The following is a 23,804-nucleotide window of genomic DNA, read 5'->3' on the forward strand; positions in this document are numbered from 1 at the left end:
CAGGCTATCACAAATAGTTAGTGAAGCTAAAGCTGACCATACACTGGTAGATTTTCAAAAAAGTGTTCATTTGAAAAATCTTGTCAGTACTGTACATTTGACAATGGCATCAGAAACTTGGCAAATGACATTCTAAAGTACTTTTACATTTTTGTTAGTTTTTAACATTTTAGAACTTCCATGTAATTTTTTTTGAGGGGGGGCAGCTACCCAGTTTTGACAGGCACCAGCTCCCACTTCCTCCCCTTGAGCCGCGTCGCCGGAGGCAAGTTTTCCTCTAACCCCTCCCTGCAATCTTCTGGGACATGTCACAGGTCATTCACGACGTGCATCGCGGCACACCTGGCTGTAAAGCAACAGCCAGGTGCCCACAGTTACAATGCCAGCTCAGCAGAGAGGAGGGGGAGAGGAGCGAGGCTTTGTGTGCCCGCATCGCTGGACCTTGGGACAGGTGAGTGTCTGTTTATGAAAAGTCAGCATCTACACTTTTTGTAGCTGCTGACTTTTAAACGAGTGGAACTCCGCTTTAAGTGATTTTAAAGCGCACTGGCATGGCCATCGGTGTGCTGTAAGAACTATTATACAGTATACATGTAATATGAAAACCTCCTCCTAATTATTGAATGTTTTTATGTAAAAAACAAAAATATATAAACTAAATGAGATCATAAAAGAGAAAACTATAATTCTACAGTAATCTATTGTTTAGATACTTACTCAATGTCAACCTGGTAAATCTCAAACAAATGACAAGAGGCATATGGGGGCATCTGTCCATTGGTTACATTTAGAGCTGTTTGCAGAGCAGCTAAAGTTGTATCATGCTGTAAGAGATAAACAGACCAGCAACTGTTACAGATCAGGTTTAGTCCAACTATTCAGTAAGTCCACTACATTCGAATGAGTTCTGTTCCAAGAGTACGTTTGTTGGACTTACAAAGTACCCAACACAATCGGTCCAATAAATGACTGTAATAGTTTTATAACACATTTCACGCAAATAATACATGGAAAAAAGGTTGAAACAAAGATACAGTACTGTATACTATACAGTAAAGTACACAGAAACACAACCACATGTAGAGTATGCACACATAGGAATGTATGCCAGAAATGTGAACTAACTCACATGATTGGACATGCAAACATGCAAATGTTCGTATCTTTGGTGAACAGAAACCATCAGCACTACAGCAAGGATAGGGGGATGTGTATGGACAACCAGTGATGTAGGAAGGAAAGGAGAAAATTTGCAATGATCCCAGGAGAAGATTATCTCAGATTTGCAACAAAATGTTGGTGCATGCCAAATTCCTCACACCATTATCACCATGTGACAAATTACAAAATCGACGTTATTATTTGACACAGGAAGCACTAATTATACAGGCATATAGACATTGCTGCATTTTTTGGTATACATAAGTCTTTGGTATTGCCCCCATTGTATTTGTTATTATGTAAAAATAATGTTCCTGTATTGTGCATGATGATGCCAAGACTCCACAGACCAGAGTTTGAGGCATGGGAGAAGAGCTGGAGCTAGGTGTAAAGTAAGTTAAATACTCCCCTAGATATAATTATTTACCCTTTTAGTGCAAGGGAAGGGGAATTGCACTTAAACTAGTTGAAGACTCTGGGCGTGTTACACATGCCCAAAAATCTCCATAATTGTACACAGGGTGTGTGTAGCCCCTCCAGTCTCTCTGCCCTGCTTCTGGGGCTCCAAGTCTCCAAAAATACCGTAATTGTTGGCTATGATTAATCAAAGCTTACTTACTTACCTGGCAGGGGAGACACCATGATCACGAAGGTGGTTCTCCCAGGGCGAGGCACGGCTATTGCATACTCTAGGCCGTGCTGATCGTGGTTGTCTTCCCTGCCGCTTCTCGGCCTTTTGGCTGGGACTGGGTGTGGTATCTGTCCTTATCAGTTGTCAGCGGAGCGCTGAAGCACCTCCTACATGGGGAGGGTGGATGCAATCCAATGACGTCATTGCACCTGGAAGGATGGTTTCAGCAGGGACTACGCTGTGCTGCCCGACAGAATACTGGGGGCCGGCCCATGGTTGAGTCTGAGCCATCTGGAAGGGTGCTCCTGGTGAGGATGGGTACTGCGCTTGGTCTTTTTGCCGAGTTCTAGTCTGGCCTTCTGGCTGGCTGGTGTAAGTGCTATCTCTGTCAGCGATCCGGTTGGAGGAGCTGGTAATGCCCTGTGGTAGGACGGGGTAGAGCCATGCAAATCTGCTGGGTTGACGGAGGGTCTGGAGGGGCTAGTATTTTTGGAGGCTGTTATCTGAGTGGCAGTTCTCCCCAATAAAACCTTGAAGGGCTCTCTAGCTGGCAGGGGTGGAGGGCTGCACTGGCCGGTCGGGGGGTCGGATATGGAACGAAAAGCCTATGGTGCATGTGCCCCTGGAGTGGCAGTCCAGGGGTATCTGAAGATCACTGTGTGTGAGGGACACATTGATTTAAGATACCACGGTCACTGCACCAGATACACGCTTTTTTTAGCACCTGCCTCCTGGGCCGGGCCTTTTGGCTAGGACCGGAGGAATTTTTTATTCCTGGCCGGAGGGCCTGGTCATTGTTTCACCACAATGGCCACTTCTTTCACTCTCCTCTCCACTATCCCTTCCCCCACTTTATTTTATTTAAGCCTGTGTTTGTCACTTTTTTGTCTTTTTTTTGTTGTGCACGTTTTGTCACTGTGTGATTAGTAGGGTGCGGGTCCTCGGGCCAGCCCTGAACGTCTTGGGAGTGGGTGGACATGGCCTTCTGGCTTAGTTCGCCTGCTCTCATGGGGTCTCCCTTCGGGGGAGCCCCACCTAGTACTGGGAGGGTTCTGTTTCGGCAGTCCCTCCGAGGAAGTTGGGTCAGTGTCGGCTTCGGTTGCTCGGACCACAGTACCTCAGTCCCCGTCTGGAGCCTAACGCCCCGGGGGATCAGGGTTTGGGTCCCTCTTCACAGGAGGACCACTTGACGTTGCACCCGTCTGCACGTTTTTGTGAACACCCTTTATGTGTGTGCACATTTTTTCTGCACCGGGTGGAGTTTTTTGGGTGTGTTCACACGCCATAGGCTTTTCAAAAAAAAAATGATTAATCAAAGCTGGCATTACAGCATACACAGAGAAGAGGTTGGCAGCTCTAGCTGTCGATGTTATTGATAAATAACACTGCTCCAGACTGTGCTTATACAAATATACAAGTATATTGTTACCATAGGCATGCGCACATTGTGTGCTGGGTGTGCCCAGGCACACCCTAATCACCCCATGTGCATTAGTAATATCGCTCTGTGTAGCAGAAGTTACATGTAAAAGATCTACCCCTTACCTGCTCTACCATAAGAGAAGTGTTTATGCTCTTCTCTTTCACTGTGTCGGCAGGGAGGTCAGTGTGCCAGGCCATATATATGTAGACACATACACACGCATGTGTGTTTGAGCTTTAGGGTGCACACCCTAATGCAATAGGCTGCGCACACCTATGATTGTTACATTTGTATCATTCTGTTCATTCATCTGTGGATCAAAGTGATGAATTTAGATTTGCAGGTGATGTCAGTTAAAGCTAACTAAAACTTATTTTTTTAAATAAAATGTTCTTAACCCCTTATTATCCCTTTTCACCTCTAATCATCCCTAATTAACTCCTTAAGCTGGGCAGTGGGCAGAATGAAAAAAAAAATGATGTTAGTGTGGCAATCTTCCCTGCTGTGCCGTTCTGTTGGGGGAATTTAGACTCCCCTCCTTCCTGCCAGAACTCACTGATCAGTGCTTACAGCCATTGGCTGCAAGCGCTGATCGGATGCTGTAAAAAATATAGCTGTATATATGGGTCGAAAGTCAACCGGTTCCTGCCGAACCGACCAATTTCGCCCATGTGTACCCAGCATTAGTCTCCTTGTTTGTTGTTAAGAATCAATGTATGTATTACCTTGTTATGTTTAGTAATGACAAAGTTATTGCCTAATAAACAGGTCCAATACAGAAATGTAAAAATTGCTCTGGGTGAACAGGTGTGAGAGGTGAAGTGGCTAAATCAAAATAAAAGGTTTTGCTTTTAACTAAAAAAAAGGTTTAGTGCTAGTTACAATGTCCTCAGATTTATTAGTTAAAGCGGGAGTTCACCCAAATTTTTTTTTTTTTTAACATTAGATTGATGCTCATTTTGTCAAGAGGAATCGGGTGTTTTTTTTTAAATCGAAGCAGTACTTACAGTTTTAGAGATAGATCATCTCTGCCGCTTCCGGGTATGGTCTTCGGGACTGGGCGTTCCTATTTGATTGACAGGCTTCCGACGGTCGCATACATCGCGTCACGAGTAGCCGAAAGAAGCCGAACGTCGGTGCGGCTCTATACGGCGCCTGCGCACCGACGTTCGGCTACCTTCGGAAAATCGTGACGCGATGTATGCGACCGTCGGAAGCCTGTCAATCAAATAGGAACACCCAGTCCCGCAGCCCATACCTGGAAGCGGCGGAGAAGATCGCTCTGTAAAAAGGTAAGTACTGCTTTGATTTAAAAGAAAAACACCCGATTCCCCTTGACAAAATGAGCCTTAATTTAATGTTAAAAATTAACTTTTTGGGCGAACCTCCACTTTAATCATGTTAGTCAATGCAACTGCATATGGTCACGGCATTCCAGGAATTTTTACCGGAATAAAAAATACTATGCCAAGCTACAGCAGTAATATTTTGTCCCCAAAGAAAATAGGTGGAGAGATTAGTAGGGGTTAGTGATGATCTCAGGCATATTTGGATCCTAGTCTGAACTTACCCGAGCAAGCCTGCAAGGAAGCTGTCACTGTACTGGTTCAAGAGATCAGGATATTCCCCCGCCCTGATCATTCCATTTTAGTCTCATCTGACCATAACACCTTTTTCCATGTGGCCTCAGAATCTGCAATGAGTGTTTAATGTGGTCAGATGAGACTAAAATTGTATTATTTGGCCTCAACACCAAACAATATGTCTGGCAGAAGTCCAATACAGCTTACCTCCAAATAACACCATTCCTACAGTAAAGCATGGCGGTGGTGATATCCTGTTATGGGGGTGTTTCTCTGCAGCAGAGACTAGAGCACTTGTCAGGATAGAAGGGAAAATAGGTGGGGCAAAATACCATCAAATTCTTTAGGAAAATCTGCTGCCCTCTGCCAAAAAGAAGGTTTACCTTCCAACATGGCAATGACCCAAAGCACAAAATACCACCAAATTCTTTAGGAAATTCTACTGCTCTCTGCCAGAAAGAAGGGAAGAAGGTTTACCTTCCAACATGGCAATGACCCAAAGCACACAGCAATAATGTCCACACAGTGGTTGAAGGAGAAAAAGTGATTGTCCTTGCATGGCCTAGTCAGATCCCAGACTTAAACCCCATTGAAAATCTGTGGAATGACTTTAAGACTGCAATCGACAAAATGGTCACCATCAAATTTACCTGAACTTGAGCAGCTCTGCAAAGAAGAGTGGGCAAATATTGCAAAGTCTAGATATGCACAGTTAGTAGAGATATATCCCATTCCCAACAGGCTAAAGGCGATATTTAAGCAAAAGGTGGTTCAATAAAATACTGACATAAGGTGGGGTGATCCTTTTTCAACTCTTTGATTCTGTATTTAGATTTTTTTATTAATTTTATTCTGACATATTGATGAATTATCTTTCACTTGGGTGTTATTAGATGCACTAGTAAATAAAGCTGAATAAAACAATAACTGTGTCTGTCTTCATTCAGACTGCAAAGCATCAAAATGTCATTATTTTAAAGGGGGTGATTCTTTTCTATACCCTCTGTATATATCCTTTTTTTCTTTCTTTTTTTGTTATGGGGTGCATTGACATTAGAGAAAAACGGAACAAGGAGAACACCTCCTCATAGTGTAAAAAAAGGCTAAAATGTATTCAATAAAAATTCATGCACAAAAATAAAAATCCATTGGCCTCAGCCACTTCCATACTGCGCAAACCTTTTTGTATGTTCCATTTTTGCATGTGGATATTTTTTAATGGATTTTTATTTTTGTGCATGAATTTTTATTGAATACATTTTAGCCTTTTTTTACACTATGAGGAGGCGTTCTTGTTCCTTTTTTTCTCTTATGCTTGGAGCTTACCTCGTTCAAGCGAAAGCTGATATTGCTTCATTCCATCACGGCGAGTGGATCAGGATTGGCTACCCTGACGTTGGTTAATACAGCTATTTATCGTGGAGATCTGCACTTCGTTGCAAAGCGAGAAGTTTGATAGCAGAACTAACCAGACCAAGCATTTGGCTGTTGATGCTTGTTAGACCCACTGCCGTACGGTGTTCTGGGTCCATCTGATTCGGTAAGAGAATCCAATTTACTTCCTTAATCTGATGGGGATTATGCTCCGGAGGGGAATTTTCTCAAGTGGATAATACAAGAGACCATATCTCACGTTTCGTGGCCAATCTGATGTGTGCTCACCATCACTATATGGACAATTATTCCATGTTGTACTGGACACTTATGCCCTGTACACACGATCAGTTCATCCGATGAAAATGGTCTGATGGATTTTTTTCATCAGATATCCGATGAAGCTGACTTTTATCAGTCTTGCCTACACACCATCAGTTAAAAAAACGATTGTGTCAGAACGCGGTGACGTAAAACACTACGACGTGCTGAGAAAATGAAGTTCAATGCTTCCGAGCATGCGTCGACTTGATTCTGAGCATGCGTTGATTTTTAACCAATGGATTTCCCCACAGACGATCGTTTTTTTTCTATCGGTTTTTTAACCATCAGATTATTTTAAAACGGGTTCTAAGTTTTTTCACCGATGGGGAAAAAAACAGATGGGGCCCACACACGATCGGTTCGTCAGACGAACCGATCGTGTGTACGCGACATTACACTATATAATTTTTAGTAGTGTGGTTACACACCAACTTTTGATGGATTCAACAATGTTTTGAGTTTTCATACTATTATTGCACATTGTGTGATTCACAAAATTTATTTAATTCACTGTATCAAGAACACCCAATACGTTGGGGGTTCTTCCCTTTTGCCTTAGTGGCGCTGCACTTTATTTCTCACATTTTGTTACATTTATCCTTTGTTGTGTTGGCAGCCACTATTGACTCACTTCTTGGAGTAGCGCAGCATTTACACTTTTTTAAAGGTCTATTTCTGTTGTGCTAGATTTTCTTACATAAGAGACCCTTTTAAAAATAATGAAGAAATACTGCTAGGAAAGCCAAATACATACCGCAGAGTACATTATCAGCTTTTGTTTGCTAGATGGCATGAGAGCTTGTGTAATATTTTCTAAAATGGCTTTCACAAGGACACCTGAAAACAAGATGAAATGCTTTCAATTAATTGAAAAAAGTCAAAGAACACCAGCTGTGCAATTTTTGGCTTTAACACCTTCACCCTATTCACTGATAAGTGTATATTGTTTACTTTCTCACATTAGCTGTCAATTGTTTAGCTATAGCTTGTCTTTAAAAATTTACAGTACATTTACCAAATATTCACTGCAGGTGAATCTTCCATTTGCATGTGTTTTACATGACAGTGATTGATTCACCCTAAGGCCCCTTTCACACTGGGGCGGAGGGGCGCGGTGGCGGTATAACGTTGCTAAAAATAGCGGCGCTATACCGTCGGAATTGACGCAGGATTCGGCCACTAGCGGTGCGGTATTAACCCCCGCTAGTGGTTTCCCATTGTTTTAAATGGGAAGGAGCGGTATACATACCGCTCCTCCCACAGCTCCAAAGATGCTGCTTGCAGGAGATTTTTTTTCTCTCCTGCCAGCGCATTGCCTCAGTGTGAAAGCCCTCGGGATTTCACATTGAGAAGGCTGGGCAGGAGTTTTTCAGGTGGTATTTAGGCGCTATTTTTAGTGATGTACCGCCTGAAAAACGCCTCAGTGTGAAAGGGGCCTAAAAGGCTGGGTTCACACTGCGAAGTGGCTCACAGCAGGGGTCTGGTGCTTCCCTGTTCACTGTTTCAGGTCTGATTTGCAATAGTTTGAACCCAGCCTCAGCGAATGCTTGGTAAAAGTCACATTCAATGGTTTACAAATTTGCACCTGGTGTCTAAAGGGCATAGGTGTGCGCAGCCTATGGCATTAGGGTGTGCACCCCAAAGCTCAAACACATACTACCGATCACTCACAATGAAAGGGAAGGGCTGGTAAGTTACATATTTACCGGCCCCTTCCTCCACTCATCCTAAAACATCCCTGCAGCAACAGCCAGAGGGAGAGGCGAGTAGGGAATCCGGCAGCGCTGCAAAGGGGAAGGAGTGGGGGAACCAAGGCAGTAGGGGGAATCTGTGCTGCACAGGGTGATTAGGGTGTGCCTGGGCACACCTGGCACACCCTGTGCGCACGCCTATGCTAAAGGGTACTCTTATTACTAGATATGTTGTTTTAATGTAACAGTGGGATACGTATCCCGAGTGTATCTAAAGAAAACTTAAAAAAAATTCTAGTTATTGGTCTGGGGTCTTCTTCGTCCAGTGTGGCAACCACCTTTAGAGTGGCCACACCACGGCGCTATGGCCTACCATGGCCGTGCAACGCAGTGTTCCCGGTTCCGAGACTATGCTGGCCCGGAGCATCTGAACAGCGACGGGGACCCAGTGAGTGACTGGGTTCCAACCTTTGAGGATCCCAAGCTGTACTGCTGTTCGGTGGGGAGTCAGTCTGAGGAGCGCCATTGAGAGGCTGGCGGTCCAAAAGGGCCTGGACAAACCACCGGGGATCGAGGTAGCCGGACACTGAGGGATTAACCACCTGTCAGTCGGTACCTGGGCGACAAGTTAAAGGAGATCCAGGCGTAACTCATCTAAGGAGGGATATCTCCAAGAATTCAATCCAGAGGGGACCTATGGCAGAGGTATCTTTCTGAGGCTCACCAAGGAGAGTCTGTGGCAGAGGCTCTTTCTTAAGTTCAAGTTCACCAAGGAGGGTCTGTGGCAGAGATTTGGCTTTAAATATACAATAAATCTTTTCTTTTCAAAGGCCACACAGTATGTAACCTACCAAAACTAACTCCCTGTATATTACACCTAGATTGAACTAAAACATTAGGGCTAAAGTTATTTTATCCCACAGTATGTTATATAAGACATGTTCTACATACTTCACTTGACACAGCTCATATTTAAAGGGGTTATAAAGGTTTGTGTTTTATTTTCTAAATAGGTTCCTTTAAGCTAGTGCATTGTTGGTTCACTTACCTTTTCCTTCGATTTACCTTCTAAATGTTTTTTTCTTTGTTTTCTGTCTGAATTTCTCACTTCCTGTTTCTCCTCAGTAAGCTGAGTAACTGTCTGTAACTCCACACAGTAATGCGAGGCTTTCTCCCTGGTGTGGAGTGTCGTGCTCGACCCCTCCCCTGGAATACAGGAGAGTCGGGACGCTCTCTACATTGCAGATAGAGAAAGGAGCTGTGTGTTAGTGGGTGTTCTGACTCTCCCGTAGTCCAAGGGAGGGGGTGAGCACGCCACTCCACACCAGGGAGAAAGCCTTGCATTACTGTGTGGAGTTACAGACAGAAGAACAGGAAGTGAGGATTTCTCAGAAGAAATAAGGACATTTAAAAGCAAAATCGAAGGATGAGGTAAATGAAGGAGGACTGTACTAAGGTAAAGAAAGCTATTACGATTTTTTTTTTACCTTTATAACCCCTTTAAGATTGTTTTTAACCCCTTCACGCCTAAGGGTAAAACCAAACAACATTTTTAGGTTACTCTCAAATAGGGGTGCAACGGATGGTCACCGATCCGTGATCCGAACGGGTCACCCCGTTCGGATCGGCACACCCCGCGATACGCGGAGCGCTCCGAAGCCTAGACCTAGGAAAGTCCCCGGCTTCGGCCTAGCTCCGGAGCGGCGGCCATCTTGCTCCACCCAGTCTGCTTGCCAGAGCCCAGCGTGACACGCCTCCCCGGGGAGGCGTGTCACGCTGTGCACTGGGCTCTGGCAAGCAGACTTGGAGAGGGAATGTTAGTGAAGCACTGGTTGAGAGGAGGGGGAAAAAGAAAAAGAAAAAAAGAGCACAGTAGCAATTCACAAGGGTGGATTAAAGAGGCTGTTTGGACAGGACTTGTTAAAAGTACAATCTTGCTGTTTTTACAGCAAGATTATTTACTACTACTGCATGTTATTTCCCCCCAGTTCTGACAATGACTATAAAGTGTGTGTGAATATATATATATATATATATATATATATATATATCATTTTTTTTTTTTTTTTTGGACCGATGAAAAGGGACTTTTTTTTTTTTTTGCTGATCCGAAAATGATCCGATCCGTGACTCCTGATCCGAGGATCGATCCGATCCGTGAGTTTTTTGATCCGTTGCACCCCTACTCTCAAATTACATTTGTCTAGTCATTGAAGGTACTTTTATACAAAGGAATTTTCAAACAAATATTTGTACAAATGTCTACTAGTGTATAGCCAATGCTTTAGTAACTGCTGAAACCATAGACAGCTGGGAAACTGAAAGATAAAATGACAACCTCCATTTTTCTTAAAACACATTTCTATGAATACAAAATGCCAGCTTTCACTATTACCCTAGTCATTAACTCAGTACCTATTTTTAAAATTATCAGGTTCATTTACCTCCCATCAGTTTAGATTTTTCTTGTTGTTTGTACATGCCAAAGCAAGCAGCCATGGATATTTCTGACAGGTGAAGAAGATTTTCCAGTACAGTATCTGTTGCCCAATTAGGCAAAGTGAAATTGTGAACTTTCTGAAATAAATGTTTAAGACGTTATAAAGCAGAACTTTACCCATAACACTTTGATAACAATTAATGCAGGGCCGAACCGAGCCCCGCTGTGTGTGTCTATTAACGAACACAGCCCTGCTCGGAAGCGAGTCTACACAAGAGCCCCCATAGCAAGCGACTTGCTATGGTGTCACTCGGAGAAGAGAAAGAGCGGACAGTGCCGGTGGGGGACACCAGGATCGCTCTGCACAGAGCATTTATGTACAACATGTTTATTATTTTAATTAAAACATTGCTTTAAAATAACTTTGGTAAGCTGTACTATTTTGTTTTTGTGTTTATATTTCAATCTTTTTATTCAAGCTTTATAAATAGTTCTCCCAAACAGAAGTGAAAAGTATAGGCAGCATTGTGTACAAAAATACAATAATAAACATCACTAGTATTGTCCTGTGTACAAAAAATAGTCAATATCAGTGATATTATGATGTGATGTGCCATAGCATAAAAAATAGGAGCTTTGTATCTTTTTTTTCTTTTGGGTTTGGATATACTTTAAAGGAGTTGTAAAGGAAAACATTTTTTTGCCTAAAATTAATGTCTGCAAGGTAGACAGAAAGAATAGTGTAATGATTCTGTTAAACGAGTAAATACCTATTAAATCCCTTCATCTAAATTCCTTCATCTATATCACCTACGGCATTCTAGTTTCTGTTCTCTCATTCACTTCCTGGTTTGCAGCGCTCGTTCATGTAAGAACTAAATTTCCCAGTATGCATTGCGGCATGCCCAGTAATTCACACCCCCTTGAAGTCTCTAACACGTAGAGAGCATCCTGCCGCACAGATGTAGTTCCCAGGAGGGGGCGAGCACGTCACTGACCATCGCAGTAAAGCCTCCCTTCATGTGGTGAGTAACAATCAGACAAGCAGGAAGTGAACAGAACAGAGAAGTAATAGAGCAACTTCTGAGCAAAAACGAAAAAATGAGGAAGTGAAAAGAGGAATGTCTGCAGGTAAAGGATGCTTATTATGAAAAAATCCTTTACAACCCCTTTAAGCCAGAGGCAGTCTTTATACTCACACCCTCAGATGGTGGGGACAAACCCCGCCACCTTGTGGTTCGGTTAAGGGCCTATGTCAGGCATGTCCAAAGTCCGGCCTGGATTCGAACAGCCCACCTGGTAATTTGGACATATATATCTTTTGTGGCCCCCAACAAATCTCAGAGTGCCGGGGGCCACAAAAGATATATATTCTGGCTGCCTCGGAGGTGACAGGAAGGAGGGAGAACGAGTGCCTTACATACAGTATTTCCTGTTTACGCGGCGGCCTCTGTAATAGGAAGTCCCATCTCCTGCGCTGCCATTGGACGACTGTTCTATCCATCATAGGAGGCAGAACTTTGTATTAGGCCGGGTACACACGAACAAACATGTATGGTGAAAGCGGTCCGTCGGACCGTTTTCACCATACATGTCTGCCAGAGGGCTTCTGTACGATGGTTGTACACACCATCGTACAGAAGTCCGCGCGTAAACAATACGCGGGGCGTGTCCGCGGTGTCGCCGCGTCGATGACGCGGTGTCGCCGCGACAATGACGCAGCGACGTGGGCGGCCCGCCTTTAAAATGCTTCCACGCATGCGTCGAAGTCATTCGACGCATGCGAGGGACGGCGGGCGCCTGGACATGTACGGTAGGTCTGTACTGACGACCGTACATGTCCGAGCGGGCAGGATTCCAGCGGACTGTTTTAAAACAAGTCCAGGAATATTTGTCCGCTGGGAAAAGGCCCGGCGGGCAAATGTTTGCTGGAATTCGGCCCGCTCGCGCCCACACACGACCAAACATGTCTGCTGAAACTGGCCTGCGGACCAGTTTCAGCAGACATGTTTGGTCGTGAGTACGGGGCCTTAAAGAGGCTGCCGAGAAAACAGGAGTTTCTCCTGTATGTAATCTGTTTGCACTCGTCCCACCGCCCTCCTTGTCCCCTCCGAGATGGATATCGATCAGGCTGCACTGATGGCAATGGTGAGTCTGCATTCATGGCAATGGTGGGTCTGCATTCATGGCAATGGTGGGTCTGCATTCATGGCAATGAGGGTGCTGCATTTGTGGCAATGAGGGTGCTGCATTTGTGGCAATGAGGGTGCTGCATGCATGGCAATGGGAGTACTGCATTTATGGCAAAGGGGTGCTGCATTCATGGCAATGGGGGGGGCTGCATTCATGGCAATGGGGGGGGGGCTGCATTCATGGCAATGGGGGGACTGCATTCATGGCAATGGGGGTGGCTGCATTCATGGAAATGGGGGTGGCTGCATTCATGGAAATGGTGAGGCTGCATTCATGTTAGTGGTGGAGCTGCATTCATGGCAGTGGTGGGGCTGCATTCATGGCAGTGGTGGGGCTGGATTCATGGCAATTAGGGATGAGCTTCGTATTCGAGTCAAACTCATGTTCGACTCGAACATAGTATGTTCGATCGTTCGTCGAATTATGAATGTTTTGGGCCGTTCGCGCCAAATTAGAGTTACGTTTCACTGCCCATAATTCACTGCGGCATCGCAGTGCATTGCTGGCTGATGATTGGCCAAGCATGCACTATGACCCGCATGCTTGGCCAGGGCCGTTGCTACCACTAGGCAAACTAGGCAGCTGCCTAGGGCGCACTGCTGCCTAGGGTGACCGGCCACTGGTATTCCTACTCTCTTCTCTCTGCAGCAAGCAGCAGGGATGGAGGAATGTGTCTGTGTCCCAACTCCCAAATGAATGGAAGCAAGCAAACCTTCATTGAAGGGCACTGGTAGGCTAAATTGATGGGCACTGGTGAGGCTGCCAATGAGCTTTTATCCATGACAGAACTGCTTGTCTTCCCTTACAAATCAATAGTCAGTGAAAAGTAGCTTGCAACAAGTCAATGCAGCTTAGAAGGAGGTCATCTGCAGATTAACTACTTCTATCGTTGAACTGTGAATGATCACAGAAATGTCTCAAATCAATATCAAATGCAAGCACAAGGATCTCAAAACAAGCTGCATTTGCCCACAAGTCCAAAGCCCATTGGCATAATCTCTAATAGGGATGAGCTTGGGTTTGTTTCGAACCAGATGTGGTCCAAACTTGGAAGTTAGCTGTCATTGCTGGCCCATTGAGCTGTGGGTCCCCGAGATTCCCTATTTCCCAACTGGGGCATTGATCTAATATTATATTTACCTCATATGGCCACAAGCCTATATTAGGTCAATGATGTTACGAGCATATGTGCATCTGAACATGTACTGTAAGCTGCAGAGTGGGAAATCTTCCACTCACAGCTCATTGACCCAACAAATGACCACTAATCTCCAGGTTTGGACAAACTTGGGTTCACAGCAACTCCAACCTCATTACTAGACCCTAATACAGGCACGGGGGAACATGTGTAGGTTCTGTGGATACAAATATGGGCCAGTCCTGCAAAAAGTCTGGTATATTCATTACTAATATTTACAGCATATTTAAAATACCAAACAATATTTCACAAAGACTGCAAGGAGGCAAAATCAGAAAAGGGAAGGCAGATAAACTTGATATTCCATCCACACAAATTAGGTAAATGATGGAATCCCAACCCCCTAGCCGGGACTTTGCATTCTGATCAAGACATTTTTTCCAACTAGGCCATTTGACAGAAGTCGCTCAAATGATCGACCTCTGTCAAGATGGGACTGCCACACACTGATCAAATTTGACAGGTCTCTGATAAACCGGCTGAATTTCGATAAATGTATGGCCAGCTTTATAGTGGTAAAGAACAATGTACTTTTAGTTACCTTACAAAATAGTGCATCGTAGATCGTCCACCAATTATAGGGTCCTTTCGGTCCATTTAATTCTTTATATGTGTAGCCAGTCTCGTTTTGTAAAGTGTTCAGAAACTCCTGTATCAAAAATAACAACAGTAGACATTTGAGAATTATATTGGTTATGCAGCTGCTCATCTAATCCACTTTGTATTTGTAGTTTTGAACTCTCTCAGGTTATTATTGCTGTCAGGAGATTTACTGGGCGGGATTCGGGGATTTAATCTCACTTCCTGTCTCTGTGACGACTTGGTGACCAAGCTAGGAAGATTTAAAAGCTAATAATGGGTCTGGCCCTCCCAGAATTACTAAAAAGGACCTTTTTATTTTTGTGTTGTTGCGGGCTTAAAAGCATACTGCTGGATTCACGTAGGGCGGTGTATTTTTGAGGCGGCGTAGCGTATCGTATTTAAGTCAGAGAGGCAAGTGCTGTATTCACAAAGCACTTGCCTCCTAAGTAGCGTAAATGGGCCGGCCTAAGCGCACCTAATTCAAATGAGGAACAGGGGGGCGTGTTTTATGTAAATGATTCGTGACCTGACGTGATTGACGTTTTTAACGAACGGCGCATGCGCCGTCCGTGGACATATCCCAGTGTGCATTGCTCCAAAGTACGCCGCAAGGACGTATTGGTTTCGACGTGAACGTAAATTATGTCCAGCTCCATTCACGGACGACTTACGCCAACGACGTAAAATTTTAAAAATTCGACGCGGGAACGACGGCCATACTTAACATTGGCTAGGCCAGCTATTTGTTCGACTAACTTTACGTCTGAAAACGCCTTATCTCGGCGTATCTCGCTGATTTACGCATTCTAGCGGCCGGCGGAACTAGACAGCTAAGATACGACGGCGCAGGCAGTCGTATCTTAGCTACATTTAAGTGTAACTCAATTTGGGAATACACTTAAATGTACGACGGCTTCGATTCCGAGTTACAACGGCGTACCTACTGATACGCCGGCTTAACTCTTTGTGAATCTAGCTAATAAAGTGTACTATTAAACAATTTAAAAAAATAACAAAATACAGAAAAAAACATGTTCAAATCCACTACACAATTCTCCTAACCTGTTGTCATCACCTGCGCGCAAATATGCAGCCTCTCAGGGGGGTGGGCCTTAGCGACGAGCGGACGCATATTTGCGTGAATTGGTGGAATACAGCTGTGCCAAGAGAACAGCTAATGGCTGCTTGCTATTGGGAGCTTTCCGATCATGTGACTGCCGTGACAGCTAATCATGGCGGTCACATGATCATAAACTCCACCCTGCCTCCCAGAATCCTAAACCCCTTTAAGGGCCGGGAGGCGCTGGCTCCAAGGGTTAAGCTTGTAGGTAAACATAACATTATTGCATACGTTCGGCATACATTTTTTTTTAAAGGCGTCATTTTCATTCTTCCTGTGTTTATCAGGTTTATGGGAGTCAAAAACCATGTAAAATAGAAGACAGGAATGGCTACTGTCATGGTTATTTGATGGAAACACAAACTTAGATGAAACCTACTACTAGTTTAGTAAAGCAGTCACATAATGTTTCATTTCTTACTAATGAAAGATAACCTTACCACATAGGGCTTTGTAAGTTGATTAAAAATTTCCGATGTACTTGTTTCATTTACAAGTTGGGCAAATCGGGGGCAGCTGTCTAGAGAGAAGAGAAGCATCTGAAATCAAGATAATAAAGTCAGATTATCTGTAAAATTCAAGGAAAATATAATTTTTCAGTATGAGTTCAGGAAATCTCAAGAAAATCTGTTCCCACCAGCTACAATGGCCTGGATTCAAGAAGCAATTGCGCCTGTGTAACCATAAGTTACACAGCGCAATTGCTTACTTGCCCCGGCGTAACGAATGCTCCTGATTCAGGAACCTCGTTACGCCGACTGCAGCCTAAGATATGCGCGGCATAAGGCTCTTATGCCCGCATATCTTAGGCTGCATTCTTGCGATGGCCGCTAGGTGGCGTTCCCGTTGTGCTCAGCGTATAGTATGCAAATTGCATACTAACGCCGATTCACAACGTTGCGCTAGCCCTGCGTACGCAATTTACGTTGTTTCCGTACGGCGGTTTTCGCGTAAGGCTGCCCCTGCTATTAGCAGGGGCAGCCAATGTTACGTATACCCGTCGCGAAATTTGAAATTTACGTAGTTTGCGTAAGTGAATCGTGAATGGCGCTGGATGCCATTCACGTTCACTTTGAAGCAAATGACGTCCTTGTGACGTCATTTGCCGCAATGCACGTCGGGAAAGTTTCCCGACGGAGCATGCGCTCTACGCTCGGCGCGGGAACGCGCCTAATTTAAATGATTCCCGCCCCCTACGGGATCATTTAAATTGCGCGCGCTTACGCCGGGCATTTTGCCGGCGCGCCCACGCAATTTACGGAGCTACTGCTCCGTGAATCAAGGGCAGCGCAGTAAATTTGCGGGGGCGCAGGGCAAAAACGAAGCTGGTCCATAATGGTCTAGTGCAGTGTTTTTCAACTCCAGTCCTCAAGGCGCCCCAACAGGTCATGTTTTCAGGATTTCCCTCAGATGAAATAGCTGTGGTAATTACTAAGGCAGTGAAACTGATCACATCACCTGTGCAAAATAATGGAAAGCCTGAAAACATGACCTGTTGGGGCGCCTTGAGGACTGGAGTTGAGAAACACTGGTCTAGTGTCTTCGCTTCCCAAGTGACCACTTGCAGAGTGAATAGGTGGGGGGAGAAAAGTGCTGATCCTGCATCTTTAAAGGGGTTGTAAAGGTTTGTTTCGTTCGTGTAAAGCTAGTGCATTGTTGGTTCACTTACCTTTCCCTTTGTTTCCCTTCTAAATGTTTTTTTTTCTTTGTCTGAATTTCTTACTTCCTGTTCCTCCTCAGTAAGCTGTTCTGGCTGACTAACCCCCAGCCAGAACAGCTCGGATGATGGGGGGCAAGCTTACTGAGGAGGAACAGGAAATGAGAAATTCAGACAAAGAAAAAAAACATTTAGAAGGGAAATCGAAGGAAAAGGTAAGTGAACCAACAATGTTGCTTTGACGTTCCTTTTATAGGGGAGGCGGGTCACGCGTCACGTGACCCCGTCCCGCTCAAACGCAAGGGGCATGTCTGGGCTGTCCCAGTGACGTAGCAGAGTGTGCGTCAGAGGGGGACGGGGTCACGTGACGCGTGGCCCGCCTCCCCTATAAAAGAAACGTCAAAGCATCGGCGCTTCATTCGCTGAGCTGTGCTCTGAATGGATGGATGTTCTCATCGCTGGACCAATCGTCCGTCGCTGGAGACATCACCCGGCGCTGGATAGAGACAACGTTGGAGCAGGGAACAGCATCGATCGTCTTTTTTCACCGCTGGATTTTTATTTGGTTTAATTAATAAAGTATTATTTTCTACGGTGTGTGTGTTTTTTTTCTGAAAACTACTATTTACACTTCCTTCGTGAAATGGTAGGGGTACAGTGTACCCCATTACCATTTCACACAGGGGGGGGCCAGGATCTGGGGGTCCCCTTTGTTAAAGGGGTCTTCCAGATTCTGATAAGCCCCCTGCCCGCATACCCCCACAACCACCGGGCAAGGGTTGTGGGGATGAGACCCTTGTCCCCATCAACATGGGGACAAGGTGCTTTGGGGGGCACCCAAAGCACCCTCCCAATATTGAGGGCATGTGGCCTGGTGCGGTTCAGGAGAGGGGGGGGCGCACTCTGTCCCCCCCTCTTTTCTGCGGCCGGCCAGGTCAACGTGCTCGGATAAGGGGTCTGGTGTGGATTTTAGGGGGAACTCCACGCCATTTTTTTTTATTTGGGGTGGAGTTCCCCTAAAAATCCACACCAGACCTGAAGGGTCTGGTTATGGATACTTAGGGGGAACCCCACGTCACGTTTTTTTTTAAATTGACGGCAGGGTTCCCCTTAATATCCATACCAGACCTAAAGGGTTTGGTTATTGCATTTGGGGGGAACTCTTTTTTTTCCCCGAACTCCGAACCCGGACCCGAACTTTCAGCAATTATTCAGGTTTGGGTTCGGGAAAAACCCAAAGTCTGTACCGAACCCGAACTTTACAGTTCGGGTTCACTCAACTCTACTCACTAACAAAAGCAGTACAATAAATGTAGTAAAAATTGTATTAAAGTGTATGTAAATTATTACTCACGTTATCCTGTGACAGAGGAATTGTATGAACAGGTATTGGTTGCCAGGCTATACTAGCATTCCAGACTTGCCTGCCAGTGGGTGGGAACAAACCAGCAAGATTAGCCTGGGCACTCATTAATGTACGGTCCATATCTGTGCTTCTCACAAAAACCTATGGTACAAACATTTTATAATAGTATTGTTATTATCATCATCTGTCTTAATAGCACAAATATATTATACAGGAATCTATAGACTATACAGTTCCTAAAGAAGCTACCACAGTCATACTGACCTACCTACACAATAGAGTCAGCTATAAGTAGAAGCCACTAAAAACGAAATTTCAGGCAAAAAAAGCAAAATATATTATTAAATAAGGTGATTTCCCCCATTTTTAAGCTGTGTTAATTGGCAGAAAAGCTTGTGATCGACATCAGATTTCAAAAATATCCTAAGGACCTGTATGGTCATAGCATGTTCAGGACAACATTCTTAAATCAGGGGTGCCCAACCACCCGCTACGCCGTCTGATATGGCCCGCCACGTCTTGCTATGAAATGGCGGGTCAGCAAGCCCAGATCGTGGGTTCCCGACCCACCATCTCTAAGCATCAGTGCGATGAACAGAGCCGCCAATGGAAATAAAGAGGACGCAGAGCCGGTACCAGCCAGCAGTACCAGTCTTCAGTATCAGTACCAGTCATCAGTAGCAGCCAGCAGTACCCACCAGCAGTACCAGTACCCGCCATCAGTACCAGTACCAGCATTCAGTACCAGTCATCAATACCAGTACCAGCCAGCAGTACCCTCCAGCAGTACCAGTACCCGCCACCAGTACCAGTACCAGCCAGCAGTACCAGTACCAACTAGCAGTACCAGTACCAGACATCAGTATCCGCCAGCAGTACAAGTACCAGTACCCACCAGCAGTACCACTACCAGCAGTATTGGCCAGCAGTACCAGTACCCACCAGCAGTACCAGCCAGCAGTACCAGTACTAGTCAGCAGTACCCACCAGCAGTACCAGTACCCACCAGCAGTACCAGTATCAACCAGCAGTACCCACCAGCAGTACCAGCCAGCAGTACCAGTACTAGTCAGCAGTACCCACCAGCAGTACCAGTACCCACCAGCAGTACCAGTATCAACCAGCAGTACCCACCAGCAGTACCAGCCGGCAGTACCCAACAGCAGTACCAGCCAGCAGTACCAGAATCTGTCAGCAGTACCAGCCAGCAGTACCAGCCCTGGAGGACAGCCAGCAGCAGCCACCAGCCATAACCGCCTGGGGGACAGCAGCAGCCAGCTGCAGGAATCCTGAGGAAGAAGTGAAGACCGAGGTCAGTTGAGGTGCAGGTAAACCGCTGTGCATCAGTGTGAAAGCAGCCTTAGGCCCCTTTCACGCGATCGGTCCGATCTTGTCCGGCTATCTGTTTTTCAGGTGGACTCAAACAGACTCTCCATTTTACTCTGTAGGATTCGTGTCCGTTTACTCCCGCCTATCTAAAATCCGATCTGCTTAAAAAAAAACAGAAAGGGATCTGTCCCCTTCTTTCTGGGCAGATTGAAGGGCCCTTAGGGTAGAGCGGGCTGCATCTGTGTCTGCTCTACATATGCAGAGTGGACACAGACCTGCCATCTGCCCTCTATGCTCATTGTGGCCCGTGACTGGTTACCAAATCGCTAAAGTTTCTCTCGCTCCTCAAAAGTTTGGGCACCCCTGGTCTAAATGTATACTAATGTAAAGTCTAAAGTTCATACAGTTAACTGTGGGAGAGGAAAATATGGGTGTGTTTTTAAAGCGTGCTGTTAAATAGTGATAAACCTTTCAGCCTCTACATGCCAGCACACAAACCCTCCCAAAGCAATAGTATAACACTCCTCTGTGTACAATATCACTGGCTTCAACATGTTGTAGGTTTTTGACCTTTGGGCCTGTAATAGAGTTTGTCTTTCAGGCCAGTTGTGAATTTAGTTTGATCAGGCAGGGCGAGAACCAGAAAGCACATCCTACCACCCACAATATGTACAAATAACACGCCCCGTACATGCACCTCATTAGCACACCACATCAATCACTACAATAAACTCAACATTCCATACAATGTACCCACCAGGGTTCATTGTGGCAGCAAATTTCTATCTACTGCAGAAGTTTAAAATGAGACTAAAACTAAAATGCCATTTTAGTCCTGAGTCTAAAATGGCATTTTAGTTTAAGGCCCCATACACACAAGAGGATTTATCCGCGAATACGTTCCAGCGGAACGTTTCCGCGGATAAATCCTCTCGAGGATTTCAGCGGATTTCTCATGCGATGGAGTGTACTCACCATCGCATTGAAATCCGCGCCGAAATCCTCTGGCAATGACGTGTCGCGCCGTCGCCGCGATTATGACGCGGCGACGTGCGCGACGCTGTCATATAAGGAATTCCACGCATGCGTCGAATCATTACGACGCATGCGGGGGATCCCTTCGGACGGATGGATCCGGTGAGTCTATACAGACCAGCGGATCCATCCGTTGGGATGGATTCCAGCAGATGGATTTGTTTAGCATGTCAGCGAATATTCGATCTGCTGGAATCCATCCCAGGGGATATATATCCGCGGAAACACACCATAGGATCTATCCGCTGAAACCCATTCGCTGGGATTTTTCAGCGGATGGATTCTATCGTGTGTATGGGTCCTTAGTCTCATTTTAGACTTCTGCAATTGTTTTAGTTTTTAGCCCTGTACACACGGCCGGGATTCTCGTCAGGAAAAAATTGTAATGTACTATTTACACACTCAAAGTCTGCTCTATGCTCTGGACGTGGGCGCCTGACGGATGTCTCGTGAGTCGGGATTCGGGAGTGGGACAGTCTCGTCGGAATTTGGGAGGCCTAGCTGTAACACAGTGCTGCTCTGGTCTCTGGAAGTGGCTGCCACCCATTGCAGCGGGAGCGGGACTGACGGGAGCTCCAATAGGGATTAGCGATCTAGGGTACGTGACCTTTATTACCAACACAAGAGACAAGGGTAAAGTACGGTGACCTCCTCTCTTCTGTTCTCGCCTGCTCGCTCAGCGGATTAATTAATGGGGTAGTACGCTCCCTTAGACAGTTAGGGGGAGGGGGGGAGATTGGATACAGGGCTAGAAGACTTAGTAGACATCAGGTACATCTGGTTATACAAGCTAAGAATATGCTCAGTATGGATTGTAGTTTGCTGTTTTTTTTTCTCTCTTGTTTGTATATTGTAATATGGTTACCTGTCTAAATAACTGCTTGATGTACCAGTCATTTCAAAATCAAATAAAAAGAAATTAACACAAAAAAAAAAAAAGTGGTTGTAATGTAAACCCTCGGACTCAACATTGTCCTAAAAATAGCCCAAAACACAGGCAGCTGATCATTTGCATGGCGTCACCGCGCTTGCGCACATTAGCCCCTCTAAACCGGCATTTAAAGCTTGCCAGAATGCAGTCTGTGAGAACTTCCCCTCTGTCCGGCACAGAGGAGAAGTCTTGCAGTGTTTAGATCCTTCCACTCTTCCTGATACTCCCCCATGTGACTATAGAAGAAGTTACAAAAGGGGAGTGAAAGAAAGCATCAGCCGCAGACACAGCAACTTATGGTTACGGTGCAAAGGCGCATGCGCAAGATTACCGACAGGGACACAGTAAGGGCGGAAGCAACGTCATAATTTGAATCACATACCAGTAGTACGAATGGCGCTTGAGATACCCAGAAATACAGAGGACGAAACCATCCTAAAAAAAGTATTTGCAGGCCTCGTTTTTGTGGGATATATGTGTATATATATATATGTATTGCATTGCGATGAGCTGCCATAACTTAATAATTGAAAAACTGCAAAAATTGTCCGGGGTTTACTTCAGAATCGTGATCTCTATTTTTATTCTCAGTTTATCCAGAATTGTGTAGCTCTAATACATAGCTTGTGTATGTATCATGTTGTTCTATTTAAAGTAATGTATAGAAGGTAGGGCCTGAAAGTGACTGAAGCCCAGGGCCCCCCACCACCCTATGTCCTGCCCTGGAGGTGGTGTTTGAACAAGTCTATTACATTACTGAGAGAAATGGGCCTTTTCTAGGACCTGTTGTACTGTAGTCATATTTAGATACTTGTTAGACACTGCTGGTACAAGAACATTGTTTTTACAATGTCTATCTGACTGCATATCTTTGTCTGTGATTTCCATTTGGCTTCAACTCTAGTTACCTGTAAAGAGAAAAGTAAGCTAACAAATGTTTACCTCATGTCTGTTGTAGGTTTCGTTTAGAAACCCAGCATATCTCTTTCTCAGGTATTGTCCCAGTTCAAAATGCTGCTCCATTCCTAGCTGTTAAGATACACACGAAGTTTTCATGAAATTCAGTGCCATTTTCTTATTATAACATCATGCTGTTTAAATCTGTTGACTTATTGCTAGCACTTTGTAAAGGTCACACGTTGACATTTTAATACTGTCCATAACGCCAGATTGTAGTGTTCAATGTACAGTTGAACCTCGGATTACGAGCATCCGTTCCAGGAGGATGCTCGTAATCCAAAGTACTCACATATCAAAGCGAGTTTTCCCATTGAAGTCAATGGAAACAAAAATAATTTGTTCTGCATTGACTTCAATGGGATGCAATACCGAATGCGGCCAGAGGTGGGGGGGCAGAGAGCGCCGAAAACAGCCGAAAAGCCCCAAGGACACTTCGGCTCGTTTCCTGCGCCCTGTACTTCAGGCCAAATGAGGTACTGTAGGCCAATGTTCGGCTTTTCTCGGGTCCTGCGCCCCAGTACCTCAGGCCAAATGAGGTACTGCAGGCCTATTTTCGGCTCTGCTCGGCTTCTGCGCCCCCGTACCTCAGGCCAAATGAGGTACTGTAGGCCTATTTAGCTTAAATGCTGCTTGTCTTGCGAGTCAACACTAGCAAACCGAGTCAGAATTAAAAAAAAAAAAAGTTGATCGCAAATCAAAACGCTCTCAAATCAAGTTACTCTTAAACCGAGGTTCCACTGTATAAAAAAAAAAGAGAAATTCTATTAAAGGAGAAGTACAGCCAAGCTTGTTTGGCTGTACTTCTC

At 45.1% G+C, this 23,804-nt stretch overlaps 1 protein-coding gene and 1 non-coding gene across 3 annotated transcripts in view; one reads left to right on the top strand and one right to left on the bottom strand.

The window, feature by feature from the left end:
- The window catches only part of LOC120940274 (prostatic acid phosphatase-like), a 72,703-nt gene that overhangs the window by 20,155 nt on the left and 28,744 nt on the right, over nt 1–23,804 (bottom strand). For both annotated transcript variants that reach the window (XM_040353034.1, XM_040353035.1), the window contains exons 3-9: nt 22,981–23,067; nt 18,732–18,884; nt 16,161–16,259; nt 14,560–14,667; nt 10,632–10,764; nt 7,251–7,333; nt 718–824 (exon numbers count right to left, since the gene is read on the bottom strand). In XM_040353034.1, coding sequence (XP_040208968.1) covers nt 718–824; nt 7,251–7,333; nt 10,632–10,764; nt 14,560–14,667; nt 16,161–16,259; nt 18,732–18,884; nt 22,981–23,067 — 770 coding nt within the window. The remainder of the gene's footprint in view (nt 1–717; nt 825–7,250; nt 7,334–10,631; nt 10,765–14,559; nt 14,668–16,160; nt 16,260–18,731; nt 18,885–22,980; nt 23,068–23,804) is intronic.
- On the top strand, nt 1,777–1,935 carry LOC120942169. Its single transcript, XR_005749945.1, has one exon. It is a non-coding gene; the product is annotated as a U1 spliceosomal RNA (small nuclear RNA).

The sequence above is a fragment of the Rana temporaria genome, chromosome 5 (genome assembly GCF_905171775.1).
Source record: "Rana temporaria chromosome 5, aRanTem1.1, whole genome shotgun sequence".
Taxonomy (NCBI): Eukaryota; Metazoa; Chordata; class Amphibia; order Anura; family Ranidae; genus Rana; species Rana temporaria.